The sequence below is a fragment of the Zophobas morio genome, unplaced genomic scaffold (genome assembly GCF_036711695.1).
Source record: "Zophobas morio isolate AGI-343-1 ecotype UQ-CSIRO unplaced genomic scaffold, CSIRO_AGI_Zmor_V1 ptg000044l, whole genome shotgun sequence".
NCBI classification, from domain to species: Eukaryota; Metazoa; Arthropoda; class Insecta; order Coleoptera; family Tenebrionidae; genus Zophobas; species Zophobas morio.
This window is the reverse complement of record NW_026972149.1, coordinates 1,189,351-1,209,366: the sequence shown is the minus strand read 5'-3', so window position 1 is coordinate 1,209,366 and position 20,016 is coordinate 1,189,351. Positions and strand designations below refer to the sequence as shown.

The 20,016-nt window shown below is 34.4% G+C and overlaps 1 protein-coding gene across 3 annotated transcripts in view; it reads left to right on the top strand.

Moving 5' to 3' along the window:
- LOC135141623 (uncharacterized) overlaps window positions 1-17,761 on the top strand; it is an 85,184-nt gene extending 67,423 nt beyond the window's left edge. For all 3 annotated transcript variants that reach the window (XM_064072891.1, XM_064072889.1, XM_064072890.1), the window contains exons 3-6: window positions 6,392-6,635; window positions 8,773-8,885; window positions 15,523-15,742; window positions 16,001-17,761. In XM_064072891.1, coding sequence (XP_063928961.1) covers window positions 6,392-6,635; window positions 8,773-8,885; window positions 15,523-15,742; window positions 16,001-16,027 — 604 coding nt within the window. In that variant the 3' untranslated portion in view covers window positions 16,028-17,761. The remainder of the gene's footprint in view (window positions 1-6,391; window positions 6,636-8,772; window positions 8,886-15,522; window positions 15,743-16,000) is intronic.
- Window positions 17,762-20,016: the final 2,255 nt, after the last annotated feature.

The following is a 20,016-nucleotide window of genomic DNA, read 5'->3' as shown; positions in this document are numbered from 1 at the left end:
TTACCTCCAAAAATTGCTCTATTTCCGTAAAAAAAATTATCACAGAAGCTTTGCAATTTCCATTTATTTCTAATGTGAAAAGTCTAACTAAATATCAATTCCGACGGAACGACCCCAAGTAATGAACTCGATATGTAATCACCAAACAACCTCAAAACTCAATTATCTGCATTAATCGCATTAATGAGCATTATGTATAAAGCCAGGGAGAAACTAAAACAAGGGAACGTTACATGTTCATAAAATTACAAATCGCTGTTATCTAAACGAGCTTCAATTTTATTTTCCCCCATTGCACGTTACAAAAAGGCTATTGTGAACGAACAGCCATGTTAAAATAACACAGATATGGTAGGCGTTTTTCACAAAGACGAAGATAATTAGAGTTATCAAATATCGAAGAAAATCCATCATAAGTTTGTCGTCAAGTCTGTAACAAGCTAAAAAGAAATTCAATGTAAACTGTATAAATATCGATGTTTATAACGAAGTTTGCGCCTTGTCTGCTCGCCCACATAACAAAATGAGGAATAAGTAAAAATGTGTTTGCTACTCGTAGTAAACGATATGTTTATTAACCGTGTTGGATAATGGAGCTCATTACTCACAGCGTGAGTAATGAACCAATCGACTTTTAATTTAAAAAATATGTATAAAATGGACAGTTCTTTTCTTTTGTGACTGGTCGCAGAAAAAGAATGTTATTCTACTCGCGTGTATCGGCGATTATTCATTCGGCTGATTTACCACATTCGCTGCGACTCATGTGCCAAACTTTATCCCCAAGAGTAATCGCCATCATTACACGCTTGCTGAATAATATACTAATAATAAATCCATCGTAGTAATTTAATAAAATTACAGCTTTGTTAGTTCTTGTCTCGTGAGACAGTTGACATATCGTTAGTTCGTGACCCAGTGCACTGCATTGCAGAATCTCGTCGAAGACGCTCTACAAAAAATACACATGTCGAAACTAATAGAAATCCTAATAGAAAAATCGTTCAGACGTTTAATATCTCGAAGATGTTGTTTTCAAGAAATAAATCGAAAAAATATCTTTGTTTGTGAGCAAGAAAAATATGTATATCGTTCCAAAATTTCAACCTTATTAGAACAACAAAAGATACTTTCCACCAAGCAAAAAACATATTTTTTCCTTGAATAACACTGCTAAGTAAAAATGCTTCGCGTCACTTTTCTTTGAAATTAACAAAAACGACATAAAACGAAGCTCTATTAAAAGGAAACCATAAAAATATTTCCGGGCTTCCACAGATAGCTGTTTACCTGTGGAAATAAATCGATTATGGATGACAATTATTATTCTTTCCTCGTACAAAACACGAAACGTGTTCACCAGTGGGCGTAATTTTATTGAAATTTGTCGCAAAAATTGGGAACAATTGGAATTTTTTCAAATTGTTTGCATATATTGAACAGAAGTTCGGAATGATGAAATATTGAATAAAATATCACACGGCGTTGAGAAATTGAGGGCATATCGGAGAACAGACAAATATGGGACCACCAGCATGATTATAAAGATAAAACGACTGTTACCGAACGTTACATTACACGTGTTATAGTAAATAGGGGCTGTGTTGAAGCCGTAGGTGCAAATCGTCATTAGCTAAACCTGGCAAATCCGTTAACTGTGGGAGCTAATTAACAACCAACACTTGTTCGCACTGTGGGCTCCTCTAACCAACTGGAAAGCCTATTTCGTGGATTCTAGATCTTGAATTTTCAAAAAGTCGAATATTTACACAATTGGCAAACTTTTCAAGAAACATTTTCCGGGTAAGTCGAGAAATACGAAAGGATAAAAAAATCTATTTCTTAAAGAATAATTATTGTTGACAATGAATATTAATTTCTCAGTGGGGCACAGTGAGCATTTGTTGTACTAGATTTAGTCTAATTGTGAAAATGTTTGCGTATCTTTCATGAATAGAAAGCATTAACCGTTTTCATTACATTTGCAGATAAATCAAAACAAATGTTTAGTAGCGAATCATATTTTATTATTGGTAATTACAGAACTTGATACTCGCTGCTGAAATCAGGGTTATAATTTACTTCGAACAAATCCATTTATTTATCCTTTCCCGATGTGAACACTGATCGGTTCGACATAAATCATTTAACAGATTTGCGGCTTCCAGTTGAAAGCCGTATACCTGAGTGTTCCTCCAATTTATTATAATTCATCTTCAGTCGAAGTTGCAAGTTACGGATATAATCTTCATCTCAAACTTATTTGATAGTTGTTTAACAAGTTATGCCCTATCTACATTGTTTTAAACTATTTTTGCATGAACAAAGTCCCCCATTCTAATTTTTAATCAAAATGAAATAAGATTGGCAGTAGTAGGGGAAGTCGGGGTGAAGTGGTATCCGGATCAAGGAAAAATATTAGTATATTTTTTAAATAGTAATTTACCGATTTTACGAATTTCTGACGCATTTTCCGTTTTGTCCTACATAGTACATAGACAAGTAAAGTACAAACATTTTCACGATTCACTATATCATTTCATTGCCACTAAAACGCGGGTTTTGTAATACTATAAAGATATCCGCCGACAAAAATAATGGTCGATTTATGTGGAAGTTATTGAAACGTTAAAAATTTGATCACAAAAATGTAAAGAATGACAAACGTTTGTATTGCCACTTTGCCCCGGCTTCCTCTACATGTCAATTCACCGATTTGGGTTTTGTGGGACGATCCAATAACAGATCGATGCACGATACGGACGAGACGCTCTTTTTTACATACTGTAGTGCAAGGGTGACTGATATAATCTGTCAACGGAAATATAGATCTTAAGACGAACCGGATATTAACTATCCGTGACCACTCAATACCCGATCAGTTTTAGGAAGCTTAACTTCCGGGTTCTCTCGCAGGTTTAAAGTTACTTATTGTAATTGGAGTTTACATTGATGACCATTATTTACTGCCTCTCTGACAGATCCGCTCTATTAATGGCGGTTTTATCTGTTTTAAAATAATGAGATCATCAGGTCGGAATCAAATTTTCTTCGTTTTCATTCACAACTCGTGGAACAAAGAACAGCGGTTTAACTTTGCCGATTACTGAGTTATGTCTACATTGTTGGATTTTAAGAAATTCATCTCGCAAGAATGAACTACTTTGTGTTAAGGTTCATTATTTAGCTTTATCGCTTGCGCGCGCACGTTTTTTAACGAAGAGAAATTCATATTTAAACTGGCATCGAAATACAACATCATCGGGACACGGACAAGGGTAAATAAGACTGTGTACTAGCGCTAGCGGCCATTTGCGACCCTTGGTTTCTGAGCGATCTTACGACGTTGAAGACTGAAGACTGAACTGAAAACTAAAACTAAAAGATGTTTTGTACGAATTGTAATAACCGGATAACAATGCCGACAGTCCAGACTTTTTTATTGCTCTGATTTCCGCTTATTGAATAAAACACTAGATTTTATTTTAATTTTCGATGCTGTAATTCACATTTGGTTAATTATAACTTGTCTAGATCTAGGGGAGGCTCAGCATTCCCTAGCCTCCACCTAGCTACGGCCTTGTCTAGGGGTTATGAAATATCGCAAAAATAGGAAAGCACCAAATTGCCCGATGGACTCCATTACTGTACGTCCTTAGCTTATCCTCGAAAGTGTTTATATTTATACATCGGAAGAATGTCACGTAGAACATTAAATAACACTCGTTCTTAATTTGATCAATAAAAAATATGAATGCAATGATCAATCACAAGTAAGAACTCATCATATTTTGCACATTTTAGATAGGATTCATTCGGCAAAATTTTGAGATGACGTAATAAATTTTTTTGGGTCGATAAACAGATACATTTTGATTACAAAGTTACCATGCTTACAATCACTTAAAAACGTGTACAAAATTTCAAAGTAATCAGTTTTGCAATTCTTGATTTAATCAAAATAAATCGACTCAGTCATTAATTTTTTTCACACACCCAGTATAAGCAAATCTAAAAAATATTAATACAGTGATAGATCACAAGTATTGACTTTGCATATATAAGACAGGAGTTATTCAGCAATATTTGGAGGTAACGTCATCAATTTTTTAGGGGGGGATGAGTCCGGATGAGCAAATACATTTTAATCAAAAATTTACCATGCTTATGTGTAGGACTATGTTATTTTATACAATTTAAAACCCATTTACCATGTACAATTTTGACGTGACGTCATCACATTATTGGAGGGGATGATTAGACAAATTTTGCTGAGCGTTTTATGATCCACATGATATTACTAATATAAATACAAAATTTGACAACAATCGGCTCAGTATTTTCGGAGATTATCTTTCTAATAAAAATCCGGGACGGCAGACAGACGGACAGACGGACAGACAGGCAGACAGACAAACAGACAGACGACAAAACGTAACGTAACGCTTACGCTCGGGAAGCAAAAATTGGTCGAAAGTTGTTTCGACAGAACTTCCCTCGCTCCTAAAGTACAATGTGCAGTGTAACACTAAAAATAACACTATTGTATTTCCAAAATTTTCTGGAAAAATGGAATGAGCCTTTTCTGATTTAATCAATAAATAAATTGACTCATTCATTAATTTTTTTGAATCTCCAATCTAAAAAATTTTATTTGCAACTATAAATCACAACTAAAAATTCATCATATTTTGCACATTTTTTGGGTAGAATTTACTCGGCAAAATTTTGAGATGACGTCTTCAATTTTTCGCTTACAATAATTTCAAAACGTATGCGAGATTTCAAAGTATTCAGTTTTGCAATTCTTGATTTATTCAATAAAATAAACTAACTGATTGATTAATTTTTTGAGTAAGCCTGTATAAGCAAAACTAAAAAATAAGGTTCTTAATTTGATCAATAAAAAATTGGTCGAATCTGACAAATCCAGGTCTTTAAAAAGGTTATAAAATTTTATTTTACAATCTTCGTTTTGTGATAACCGCTGTAAAGTAAAAACCAGACACATAAATAACACCCCTTGTCCTTCAACACTTGGTAATAGCAATCTGACGCTCAATTTATTTATTTTTGTACATCGAAAAAATGTCACGTAGAAATTAGCTTGATTTGAATGAGTTTGTCTCTAAACACAGGACTAAAAATTATTAATTAAACCACAATTGAACAAGATGTTCTGAATATTATAATAATAATGCAAAACAAACACGAATTTGTATTTAATTGCGTTTTTAATTCAAACATTTCACAAGCGATGTGTGTAGTTCACGGTCCGTGCATCGGGATGTTTAAAAACCTAGATTTAACACCAGAGAATCGACATCATCGACATAGTAACGCTTATCAAAGAAACAAAACTGCACTCCATAAATCTCAATTTATGTTGACAGTTACCCTTGTGTCACTAAAATTGGTATGTAATTCTCTGTCACGCTTGACGAATAAATTTGAAACAGACAATCTGCTTTGTTTTCTCTTCAGTATCGTAATAACTTTTGTATAAACTTAAACTTTGCGCCAACAAGTGACAATAATTGTGGTAGGAAAAAATTAATTTCCAGTGACTACAAACCCTTATTAGCCTCCCTGTTCACAAAACTGAGCAGAAAAGATATATTGTTTATTGATATTGTTGATCAGCTGCGAAGGAACATAATAAGTTATCCTTGGTGTTCCTTCAAGCTATTAAAAAAATTGCCCGTTGAATTGAATTATGCTCTACATCATGCAGACGTCCCTCAACTGAATTGCGCTTAATCTTGGCGCTTGGGCGCGGTAGTTTGATACAAAATATAGTCTTTTAAAGTACGATAATATATTGTTATTACTAATTAGTCTCCGTAACGCAAAACTCTAACGAGATATTATTATTTAATGTCAAAGTTAGGCATCATAGAGTCTCAAAGATAGCTAATAAAAATAAAAGCATGCACTAACGATCATTAAAGTGGGTTCTTCTTCCACGACCGATTTAATTAGAATGGATGGTGAAGCAATGTAAAACGATGTCGCAATCTTATAATGTTCTGTTTATTGATTTGGAAGCACGGGACTTTAGCGTTATTTTGTTAGCGGTTATATAAAAGCGACCATAATCACTCATCTTGCCCTGAATTTGATGAATTTTTCGAATCTCCTAATGTATTGCTTTTCCGCGCAATGGGGCGGAAAAAATAGTGACATCATTTCAACGCAAAGACCCATTTGGGGGCGAACAACCAATAGCTTGAGCACAAAAAGTAGGAAAGATAGGTTTTAATCGATACAGTAGTGGTAATTATTCTTGTTTGGTAGCTGCTACAAGTATACAGAGTGAACAATTTTACTTGACTCTTAAATAATAATAGCTACGGAATTCAACCGTCTCTGCACTGATTTTTTTTTCCAGTATGCGAATGGGCGGCAAGTCCAAAGGCCGGCCTGTCTTTGGTCGCGTGTATTACAAGGCCCCATTACGCATCCAAGACTTGGCCGAAAGAAATCGAGCCTTCGAAGAGGTAGCCAAGATGTATGGAACGGTTCAGAGACAAACCGAGCCAAGAAGGAGGATAACAGCGTTCAGATTGTCAGGAGGAGGTCATCTACCTTCCCTCGGCCTTACTCCACAAAGTGGAAGTTTCCAGCATCTGAAGGTGAGTATTTGCATCCCTCACGTGCTCATTCTCGAATGTTCATCCCAATCAAATATTAAACGATGCCGACGCTCTATTTATGCCAATGCAACAAACATTAACACTGAATGCTGATGCGAAGCTTCAATATTTACAGAAGTGTAGAAACCACTGCTAACAACCCCTTTTTACGCCGTGAATCACTTGAACGCTTTTTGTCTAATTAGTAAGAGGGATTCACAATTCGGTAATCCTTCTAACTGCGCCATTTTTATACTGCAAAAATTCTCGATTAAATGAAACTTGTGTGATTTAATTTATTTTGTTTGGTCATCCAATGATCGTCGGAAATTTTTGATTGATCAATAAAATAATACACGGATGTACGTAAAACTTCAAAAGGTTTTACAAAAGTGCTGTAAATAAGCTGGCTTTTGTATTATTTAAACTCGGGAATGGAAATTTAGTCCGGACTACACAACTGTAGACCATTATTGTCAGATATTGTATTATTTGATTTTAATGTGTTCCAGCGTTGCACATATTGCATTCGAATTATTCTGTTTGAATTCAGCGACTAACCACATTTCAGATTGAATTTTGATTTTCAGACTTTATTTTAATTTACTGTGGTTCGATTAAATATAAAACCACTATTTTCATTCTAAAATTTGAATTAAAATGAAATCCGAAAAGAAAATATATAATCAAAGCACTGAATTCGCAATAATTACTTTTTGTTATTAAAAATGCTACAATGAGATTCATATATTCAGCTTTATGAATAACAATTGTTCGAGCAGTCGGTCGTTGGGCACAACCAATTAATATTTATTCAATTCGACAGTTTAATTTTAAATTACAATTAATAAAAAGTCCAATTAAACATCATGTTTTTCCTGCTCTATTGAATATGTTCGTTCTAAATACGTTGCTTCAACAACTTTTCAGAAAAGAAAATCAAATTTTTTGTGGAAATGATCATACCAATTTTAATTGGCGTTTTACCATAAACACTATACTCCCAAAATGCCAAGAATATTTCAAAACAATCAGTCCAGTAGTTTCGGAGATTATCTGCCTAATAAAATCGATACAACCGATAAACAGACAGACGCCACATAGACGGAAACGGGGTACCTAATTTTTCATATTCTAGGAGTCACGAAACGTCGAGAAAACATGAGTGTAATTCTTTGTCGAATGGACCCTACTTCTGGAAATAAAAATGAAAAAATTGGTCCCTCGCTCCTGAAATACACTAAAAGAATCCGATTGTTTAGAAAGAACACTGCTTTTGATTGGAAGGCAGGATGTTACAAAAACACACTCTGTTGACTTGTTTATATTTGGTCTAGTGCGGAGTCTCAGTTCACACTTCTCCACCTACCAATTGTAGGAAACGGGAAATTCGATTAACAAAAACTTATTTCCGCCTTGTAAAAATTTTTATAACCACTGATGAAGCCAGGCGAAGTTGCAGACGACACGTCTGGAATATTTTAAATAAATACACGTAAATAATTTAGTTCACTAAATGTTATCTATCTAACGAAAATCAGCACAGGGCCGACGATAGACTACAGAGGCAGACGGAGTGAAAGGAGAGATCTATGTTTTCATGCTTTAGGGGTTATGAAACGTCGAGAAAACCTGAAAGTATCCATTCGCCAGATGGATCATATTACATTAGCTTATGCTCGGGAAGTGAAGAATCTAAATTTCCCTTAGATCGGCTTTGCTCTAGATCTGTTAGTGTAATTGCAACTGCTGATGTAAGCGTCATGGCTAACTAGAGCAGAAATTTAAAAAATCACCCGATATTTATGGTTCCACTTCCTGATTTGACTATGATACTTTGTAAAACGTTTTGAAAGTAAAATTATCAAACATGATTACTCGTATCGGATGAAACGCAAGCACACAAAATGTTGAAATTTGAATTTAAATTTAATGTATACAGCAAAAACTTTATTATAAAAAAAATGGCGCAGACATTTAATTGAACTCTTTCCGTACGTAGTAGCAGATGGTCCGAAAAGTTAGATGAATCGATTAGTGAGCATAGGCCAAAGTTTAGTTTGATTGAAGTTTATGTTTTGTTAGATTGTATCATTTACTGGGGAATGGATTTTGGGATAATTGCTTGTTTTTGCAGGAGCTAATTAGAACAGAGCGTGCCAGAGAGCTGCAAGAACAGCGGATGGCGGAAGAAGTAGCAGCTCGTGCAGCCGCTCTTAAGGAGTTAGCTGGAAGTCACCGGAGTCAGGCGTAAGTTATTAACATTATAACTATATAAATTAGTTTGCGAAAAGAAAATTTTCGGACGAGTTGTAATAAGCCACCACACGACCGCGTTGCCTTTTTAGTCAAATCGTTTATGAATTTTCCGACGAACGGCAGATTGTGAGGGATTATTTAAATACCCTGAATCTAAATATTAATTTATTTTTCATGCCCTCATGGTCTACCTCAAACAATCTTATTTATCTTTAAACTCGCTTTGAGGATTAACGGCAAAAAGGACACGAAAATATCGTCTCTAAGTCTCAACTTAGAATCTTCTTGTGGGGTCTAAAGGCGATTGATCCTGAAATATGGGCTAGCGGTAAATTTAATATTTCAATAATAGCCTCCGATAGTCGGTTTACCTCAAAGGAGAAACTTTAACACAAACTAACTTACTCAGAAGCAAATAAAAGTAAGACAGGAAGGAACAGACAATTCCATCTAGTAAAACTATCCTTCAACCTTCATTACGCCCGTTGTCACACTAATTGTTCATTCAGGATGAATTTAACTTCCACGAGAGATCGATTTATCATATTCTGACAACGACTTGTTATTCAGTTTATACTCTTAATTTATGATCGCGGAAACTAACTGCTTTAAAACCTATTTGTGTCCACCCCTGCAACAAAAACTCTGTTATATTTTCACCCAGAGATTCACATATTGAACATCACTCAAAGCCAACTCCACATCAAAATGTTTTCGATCGCATGGAAATACGTAGGCTTATTAATTTTTTCTTTAAATATTTAATCGTGTTATGCTTAATATTAGCCACGGATATAAACAAATACCAGTGAACACTGGCACGAACAAAATTTAAAAGACACCAATGAAAAATTCAACGTTTTTATAACGATCTAAGAACCCCAGCCGACTTGATGAGCATTATGTTAATAACCATCTCGAGATCACCGCCTCCGAATTCGACGATAGTCCTTCATCGTATTAAGCAATGAAAGAATCACGTCCGTTCACATTTTAAAAGATTTTTTACTTTTTGTGGAAACTTCGATCGTGTTGTGCTATGAGAAGCATATCACATCAGATGTTTAGTGGCTATTTTATCGCCATATTCTTAACATACTTGTTGATTTTAAAATTGATTTTGTAGCAGATTTGAAAACATCAAATCCACATTTTGGCATTTGTAACTAACAACTTAAGGAAAACGCGTGCATGGTGCACGGGGCAAATCGTTCCAATTTTTGTTTTGTTTGGTTCTTTGGTGTCAAATTTGTGCGAACGTTATAGATTTATAACCTAAAAGTCAATCTCTTCGGCGCCGTGGGCGTGAGCATGTGTCATTTGAGGCTACATGAAAGCAAAATAATATGTTACTGTAAATCCGTCGTCGGCTGTGTTTGATCGTGCAGGAATCTCATTTTGCGAGTGAAAGATGGTTGCACAGTCAAAGTAATATGCTGAAAATACAATATTGCCGGTCTTGTTTTCACATGTTGCCTTACGTGTTTGGCACAAAACGTTCAATATTTCCATCCGAACTAGAAGCAAGTGCGTGTCGCCCCATAAATTAGAATCATATCTTTTCTTTTATTAAGTCGATTAGCATTTAAAGTGTTTTAAAAATTTCGTTTTGAAGCTAAAGGGAAACTGGGCTTAATTCGCCATTTCCTGGTTTTCTCGTAAATATTTTAACACGATTATAGCTTCTCCTGGAAATAAACGTAATCTGTGTAAATTAATAAAGAGGATTGGGTTAAATTAATTATAATGTAAGGGAAACTTGTACTCGTCTTAGTCACTGAATGGGTCGATAAGATCTCCGCCCAGACGCTCTCTAATTTACTGCCACGTTTTTGGAGTCGATAAAATCCATACTTAGACTTGGTTTACATTTCTTAAAAAATATCGTGGAACAGATTGGATGTGTAATTAAAAAGAGGATTAAACTTTACGTGCTTTCGACTTGGCAACAACTTATTACCTGCACAATAGAGCAACCACTCGAGACACCTACTTCTCTGGATAGAACCCACGTTTTAATTCGAAACGTCTACCACGCCATTGTATTTATTATTATGTCTAATCTGTGTTAAACAAAATCATCGAATGGACAAAAAATAGCATTCATAAGCCGTGTCTGCATCTGAATAACAATACAAAACTGAAAACAATAAAACTTGTTATTGTTCCGTCACGTTTCTTGAAACGCTCAAAATCTGCATACACCACAAAAGGTTAAAGGAATTAGAGTACCTCGTAATTATTACATCATAGTTGGCACTCTTGCTCGTGACTGTCACATCACGCTGTCAACATGTTTTGAGGTTAAAATTAATTATTACGTTGACAGTCAAATATACCTCTCGCGACGTTTACGAAACAGAAATACAAAACAGAATTACCGATTGCAGTTTTAGACATAACCACGACCTATCCAATCCAATTTTTCCCGCATTACATGAAAAAAAATGTGTAACGAATCCACGAGACGTATAACAATTTATTTTATTGAATAATCGCGAGAAATTTTATTTTCTGGTGTTTATTTAGGTTATGCGGTGAAATACAAACACGATCACGTCAACAAAGAACGTCTACAACCACGAAAAAACGATTCTGAAAAAAGTGTTATTGTTTGTCCATGTTGACCTTATTTCGTCTGGTTGTTCGGTGCTCCAATTCGCTTGATGTGAGCATACCTTTGATAGCTACTTGATCTTTTCCAATCAAACCTACAGAAGCGTGAAAGTTTAAAAACTCGAAAATATTTCTAAATAAAGCGAATCAGCAATAAAGTGATAAAAGGGCGTTATTAAGGGAATTTCAAATAAAAAACAGGTCTTTACTTATACGTATAAGCGATAAATTATTTTAAGAATAAGATTATTAGTTACATGAAGGATGACTTCTGTTCGTGACATCTTTTTTCCGTCGCAATCAAACCAAAACGGGTTTAAAAATCTCTTTACAACTGATAAATGCCCTTCACAAAAAGTTTAGATTGATGGCGAACTTTTTTTGCCGTGGAAGTAAGTTTCCCAGGGCAACTCAAAGCAGAATAATTTGTCAATAGATTGCCCCCTTTATAACAAAGTATTCGAAAATAAATCATTATTCTTAACTACTAGACAACATCTAGTATTTTTTTATATACATATTGGCCGTTTTTTGTAAATAAAATCTAGAAATCGAAACAGTGCTAATTTTTTTTACGTTTACAGTTACAGAAAATACATAGTTTTCAATTTCATATGCCAATCGGATGAAATAATAAATACTTTTTGTTATACCTATTACGTAGTCGTCGCATGGACACAGCATAATGAAGTTATACTCCAAAAGTGATACATAGTTCCATACAAATAAACTTCTCAACAAATCTGGAACATTCGGCGTGCAGTTACGAAATTCGGTCTAAACAACATTTTATAAAATGTGAAAAAATAAATAGTGTGCACCATTTTTCGTTAATGCTCTGATAGAACCAGATGCATTTTCTTTTAAAAAGTTTTGTAATTAATTTTTAATTATTTGATGATGTAATTACGTTGAGACGATCCTACATTAGAGATGGACGCTTTAACGCTAACTTTAATGACCGGAAATTTTCAATTAAGAAGTTCGACAGCGCCTTAATAAATTAAAATGATTTCTCATTGGGTAAATGGAATGCAAAACACCACGATTAGGGACAACTTTTATACATGCCTTTGCAAATTTCTAGGCAGAAGATTTATTCAATCCACGGAGTGCTGAATTCTACGTTTTTTATTTAGGGTTACTGGAATTTTAAAAACAGTTAAAGATATAACTTCGGTGAAATTTTTAAGAGGAAAATTGGACTTCTGACGACTGATAATAATCTGCGAAACTTTTTATTACTTTCAGCGGTTTTAAGACTGTGGTGAAAAAACTGGCTGAATGTTATCGTCTCGTTCCTGAAGTACAATTAAATACACTCAGTCGGTTATTAAAAACGATATAGATATTACAAATCGCAGGGTAAAGAAACAGTGCTCAATGAGCGGCCTTCATGTTAGTAACCCGTGTAAAACCTTAGTAAAAAATTGTGAAGGCGGATGCATAAACCACCAGTATTATATATTATCTGTTTCATAAAGTTAGACACAGGCAGATAGACAGAAAGACAAACGAACAAACGGAAACCATTCAAAGAATGGACAGTACTTCCATGGCTTACGCTCGGCAACTAAAAACTATAACTTTAAAACTTTGAGAGTTAAAGCCAATTTAAACTCGTTAGGATGGATGCTCGCTATGTTTTGTATCTCAAATTAGTTTAAGTAATCCGGGATTATTAAATTAGGATTCTCATCCAATTTACAAGACAAGTTCTAACTGACGTGCAAATTAAATATACTTTATTAAATTTTGCGGTTTGTGAAGCAACTATGTTTTTATGTAACAGACATCCTCTATATTTTTCAATTTTTTTTTTGTTGTAACTGCGCCCCAAATATTTATTAAATTAATTCATAATAAAAATATCATGCTCCCATTGCGCTTTGAAGTTAAAATTATTTGCCACATAATAACGCAACATTCACAGAAGAGAATTAATCTCCTCACCTTTAAACGAGGCTTTAAGACAACAAGAAATTCTTTTTTACTTTCTGAGCGTAAGCTAATCAAGTATTGTGTATATAGTACGAAACAATGGTTCTCCCGTTTCCGTCTGTCTGTCTGTCTGTCGTCTGCTGTCTCTCCGGATTTTATTACTGGACCGATTGTTGCCAAATTTTATACATATGTTATGAATATGGTCTAGATGGTAACGCCATCGTCAGAATTTACACTTGTGTTTATACTTTTGGAAAAAATCAAAATTCTATAAAAACGACAAAACCGAATGCTGTGAAATCTTGCAGATGTTTTAACGTCATCGTAAGCATTGCAAATCGTTCATCAAAATTGATTCGCTTATTCCGTCCCAAAATACATTTAATAAAATAACATAATCGTGCACTTGTGGTTTATGAATCAGTGTTCAGCTTTTACCCTAGACATTCAGATGTTTGAAAAAAAATGAAAATAATATAGCAACATTTTACAATTGAACTTTGAAATATCAAAATTTATCCATTTATGTGCCCCTCCAATGATGACGTTATGTTACAATTACAATAACATATTCTTTTGCAGAAGTTTGGAAAAAAAATCAAAATTGTATAACAACATTTTACAATTTAGCTTTGGAAGCGGAAAACCGAATGTTTCGAAAAAATGTTCTCTCATTTAAAGTGTAAAATATTTTTAATCTATTCATGCCTTCATATTTTTTTTATATTATAAAGATTATTACCAAAAAATAGCAAAATGTAATATTATAAGTTTTTGGAAGAAGCGGGATTTATTTGCTTGTACTTTGGTGGCGAAGGAAATTCTGTCGAAATAACTGGGTCTTTTTGACGTACATCTAAGTTCATTTTACGTGTACACAATTTATAAAATACGTCTCTAGTTTCCCTCTGCGTGTCGTCTTCCGTATGTCTGCGCGATGATGATTTTATTAGACAAATAATTTCCAAAACTACTGGATTGATGATACTTTAGGTACTTTAAAAATATCACCTGGAAATTAACCCGTTAATCCAAATTTGTCTATACATATCAAAATTTTGCTTAAAGTAAATACGATTTAAAATGTGATAAAAATCGATATTTTTAACTTTAGAGACATCGTAAAAAATAAAGTTTTCACAACAAAATTTTTACAATTCTCGTACGGTTTTTTTTTATTTAGGTAATACGCGAAGGTTGATTACAAAACAAAATAACGTTGACAATGTTACATTGTACATAGAAAAATTAATACGGTTAGTTATCCTTGGCAAAAATTAGTACACAAATCTTTACACATAAATACGTAACATACACCCATTGTGCTCTCGAGGCGATGAAAGTTCTGTTTAAATAAGTTTAGGCCAATTTTTACTTGGCGAGCGTGAGCTAATATTATAATAAGGTCGTAAATTAGAGAGTACCGACATGGGAGAAGGAAATTAAAAATCCGTGTTATTAAAATTAAAAATAAAATTAATTAGTTGGGAAAATGAAAAAATAGCAAAATAAATATTAATCCATTCAAAATGTGCTCTCGCTTGAAACAGGTTTGTCATCGCTGTATGTTATTTCAAGCGTGTTACTAGGACAGTACTAAATGGTACCTATACAATCAAAATAAGATAAAGTGACAATAAAATTCACTTTTATTAAAATATAACCGAATAAATTTCTCACTAAAACAAAATCTACACTAAATTTTCGTAGGGCAACCAGCAATTAATTAACCCACGACCCCCCAACTGGTAGTCCAGCGGACTTTAACCATAAACTTCCGAGGATTCTACTTGTCGCAAGCAAAAGACATGGTGCAACCTAACATTTATTGATTTAAGAATAAAAAAATAGTACTTATGGTACTTACTGCGCAGTCAACCAGGTTGTCCTGGACGGTTTTGTCTGGTTTGGTTTTGAACGGTTTATTCACGCGCAGCTTGATTGATTGTTATAGTACGATTTAGCTCGGTGGTACTGCTTTAGTAAAAATTTTTGGCCGAAGACTGTCGGTGCGGACGCTTTGCGAATGTAGCACTAGTTATTGCATCTAACGGAATTTTGTTAACAGAAACTATCGTGATATAAACTACAATTATGACATTGATGGAAGAGAGGATCAGCGAGAAAGTTACATGGGTCGCGGCGGACTTTTAGGTTTCCCAGATTTGTTGGTCCCATCATCTCGGCAAGACCCTGATGACACACGTTTCATCCAAGATTATGGCTATTCAAGAGATAGGCCTAGAGCCCAGAGCTCTTCACTCTTTGACACCAGTTCATTTAACGTCGTAAGTATACGAAATGAGTCGACGTTTCCTGTCTTAGGGCATAAAAGGGTGTGTTTAGGTAATTCAATTAAGTTTATCACGTTATGTCATTATTGGACTTAATTAGCCAGTGCAAGTCAGTTTTAATTAAAATGACGTTGTTGCTAACGCCGCCTACAGAATATTAACTCTGGAAATAAATCACGTCGGCGCTTTTTTAATTAATTGCTGATCTCGAAGATGTGTCTTGCTTGAATTACAACCAGTTGTGTTTTTCAGGACGATTTTGACGGACTGATGCTGTAAAAGTGCGTTAGTGGTCGTCGGAAAGTCCATTTGGTTCAATGTTTTATCCATCATATTATTCCATACAGCTTGTATGCTTTATACTTGAGATTGAACTTTGACTTTGACGTGCTATTACACATAATCGTATACAAAACTAGATAGGTTTATTAGAAGTAGGTGTAAAAATTAAGACTATGGAGAGATCTGTAAAATAATGCGAACTCATTGTTGACTCTAAGATATAAATGTTTTATAGTCTTTTAGGATGTGGACTGATTTTTAAATAAATTTTTCGGCAAGGCCAGGATTTTTGGATGCTATTTTGATAAAAATCTTCGTGCAGATACACACTTATTTTTCTATCATTCATATTATTCTTATGTGATCATGAGAGGCTGGTATGATCCATATTCCAATCGCGCCACTGTTACCTTACGATTGTTTTTATCATTTTCGCATCCTCTTGCTTGTAAAATGCCATGACATTTGTAATTAGTACCATTTTATCACGTTGGCCTGATATTTTTCATCAACGATATCCTGTTATTCTAAGTCCACCGATTTTCAGTTTTGAGCCCGTTTAAGATACCACATGTTGGGGATGAAAAATATGAGGTGGTTTCTAATGTCACGACGGACACTATTTTAATGCTTTTTTATATTTGAAAAAAAAAAAGGAACAAACTTGTTAGGTACAATAGATATTGTTGGCACAATCTTGAAACACCCAACCAGAATTATTTTGTTGCGACGGCTTCGGTAATGATGCATATGAATACAGCCATATCACCACCAACACTACAGATCCAAACCGAATAGGAACATATCACAAAATTCTATCAATCAAAAAGAATATCGCTGGTACAACATATCTAGATATTAAAATGGCAGGTATCGTTAAAACATCCGAGCGGCAAGCAAGTTTTCAAACAAAGGCCTAATACCACTTTCAGTATTAATGTTGATATTACATATAACAAGTCTTCCCTAATATTAGAATAACTAGACCCGTAGTTTAAGAATGCAACATCTGCACAGGAACAGTTATCTGTAGTTCATCATCACATCCGCTTACGTTCAAATTTACATCATCAATCTATCTTAACGCGAAGTACAAACACTGGTCAGGTTAGGTCTACAAACCACGAGTGTAAATTTTTACGTAAGGATGTAAAGGTGTGGTACTTGACGGAAAGTTTAATTGAAATAATGTGATGAATTCGACAATAACAAAGTTTTATTTTTTGGATTCTGAAATATTCTGATACATCTATTTAAACTACTTCTAATTATTTAAAGTGCAATTTAAATGTTTAGAATTAGTCGGCTGATCTGCAGTGACAATAAATTTTCGTCAATTTCATCCTATTATTATAAAAAATTATGGAAGGAGTGTCTGTGTTGGCGAAACCAAGGGCCAACGTTTTACCAACATAAATGCTTCGTCTAAATAGAACTAATCATAAGTAGATGTATGTATTTTTAATAGCAACATTCTGAACATTGTCATCAGTGCATGTTTGTATCTGTATTATGCTGTAACGCCCTTTGTCTCCAATCATATCTAACAACTCTCAATCCATTATGTATTCTGTGATGTAAGAAATACTGACAATAGAAACAAACACCTTGTGTGGGGTCTGAATTATCAATTCATTACCACCTATAATAGTAGCAAATTATTTTATATGTAATATTTGTATGTAACTATACGTACCTATAAGCAGAATAAATTATATTAGCAAGCATCAACTCCGTCTTTTAAATCACCTCATTAAAATTATTTAATCCTCAACAACTTTTAATCCTACTTCAGCCACCAACTTCTTTGTCAACTCTGATATCAAACCAACTTCGACTAAGCCAAAATTCAACGACATAAGAATTTAAGTAAGCCCGCTCAAACTCCTCTTACAACGAAAACAACTTAAGATCGCCCACGTAATCACACTTTCCGGCTTCAGATCACACTCGAATTCAAACCCCCGCCACTTCAACCCCGCCAATCACACAACGTGAATTTCAAGATTTCTACAAACTACACGCGTGTTTTCTGATTCGTAACAGCGGCAATAATTTGAACCGAAATCTCCTTCAACGAAACTGACAAGTGACAACTGACATAAGACAAACAAGCTCGTCCTTCGTTCACAGGTAAGTGACCACCTTTTCCTAATTTTCAACCACATATAGCATATCTTGTATTTACGCAACTACACCCCGTCAGGATAGTTGAAATCACCGAACTGAGTTCACGTTACGCCTGGCATATCCGATCTCTGAAAACGGTACACTCAGATGTAAAAGATTACTCTTTTCAGATAAAATCAGTTGCTACAATAACAACGACGTTCTATTTCTGTCTGATTCGTCGCAGTATGAAAGGCTTAAAATCTTTCCACCTTGATAATAATTAATAATACGATATGTCGTCGCTGTAAATTTGTTTCTATAAGCATACTTTTATGCTCGAGTCAAAGATTAAATTACCCAGTCTGGTGGAAATATCATTCTAAGCGACAGCAGTATTGTTTTACCTGTTTATATTTTCGGAGAATTCCGAAAAAGTGTCACGTTGCCACGCAATTCAGAACTTACGTTCCTGAAACAAACGTTTTCAGAAGCAGTCGGTGTATCGTGATGTATTTGACATAATCACAGTACCGTTAACTCTTGATCGAAATGACATATCGCATCTTGGTTTCTGTTTTGCTTTTATTTTAGTAGCTGTTGGACCTTTGTCAAAGTATTGGTGATGTGGCTGCCACATACACGATAACCGTATTCTAAAAGTTAGATTATTTAGCAAGGTTTCAGTTGGAACATGGAAAACAATTTCACTAGATTATTCAACGAACTATAGAGCTGATACTAAATTTTTCTTCTTTGTCTATAAATGAAAAAACGCCAAGGCGTTATGTTGACATAACCGTAGTAAACCAAGCGTTACACACGTCAAATAATTGTCGAGTCCAAGAGAGTGTGAGATGTGCTTCAGACTTAGTAGAGGATAAATACCTGAAAAGTTTCTGACAGGGATGTGAAATCTCATTCACAGCAGCAAAAGAGGTGGAATGTTCTTTGACTGGAATATACTGTTTAACATACTGACGGAGGGACATGAGGACCCTGGAAACAAAAACATAATAAAATTAAATAAAAAATAAATTAATTAATTAAATGATGGGTTTTTTTCCGAAGATACCTCTCTTGATTTTTTTTATTACTTCAATTCAAATTACGACTCCTTCAATGACAGACAAATTAAAAGATTTACATCGTTCGATTCAACCGGAAGTTTAACGCCTATACATATATGAGCTTTCACTACATACCTGGAAAAGCGTTAATTGACAACATGATACACCCTAACCGGCAATATAATTTGGAATTTGATCAAGCAGTTAAATTCTTAGACGAAATTACAGATGAACGTAATATGCTAGAATTGGTTTCTAAATTACCAAAGACGTTCAAGGGGTGTGTACTTGTTATATCACGTTAGTATCTCCTTCAGCCATAAAAGAATCAGAAACCGTTGTAAAAAACGCTTAGATAACTTTTTGAATTAAAATGTTACTGATATTGATTATTTAGTCAAGTTTCGAAAATGTCAAAAATTGGCCGAAATTTGAGACCATTGAAAAAATTTCACTTTTTTAAAAGTTGTCTAAAAATTGCGAAAAAATTCACGAACGTGAATATCGACATACTAATTCCAAAAATATAGTGTGTTGATGGTCACGGAGCACATTTTCGAAAGAATCGCTACGAAATGCGAATTTTTTAAATTTCTAAAAATTTCGATACTTCAACGGTCGATTCCGGAAAAACGGTTGCAGTAATGAAAGAAACGAGGCCGGAAGTGAGTTCTAGAGCTCGAAGTCTATAAGAAAATGTGCTCAGTCAAGTTTCGAAATTGTCAAAATTTGGCCGAAATTTGAAGACCATAGAAAAATTTTCACTTTTAAAAAAGTTGTCTAAAAATTGCGAAACAATTCAGTGAC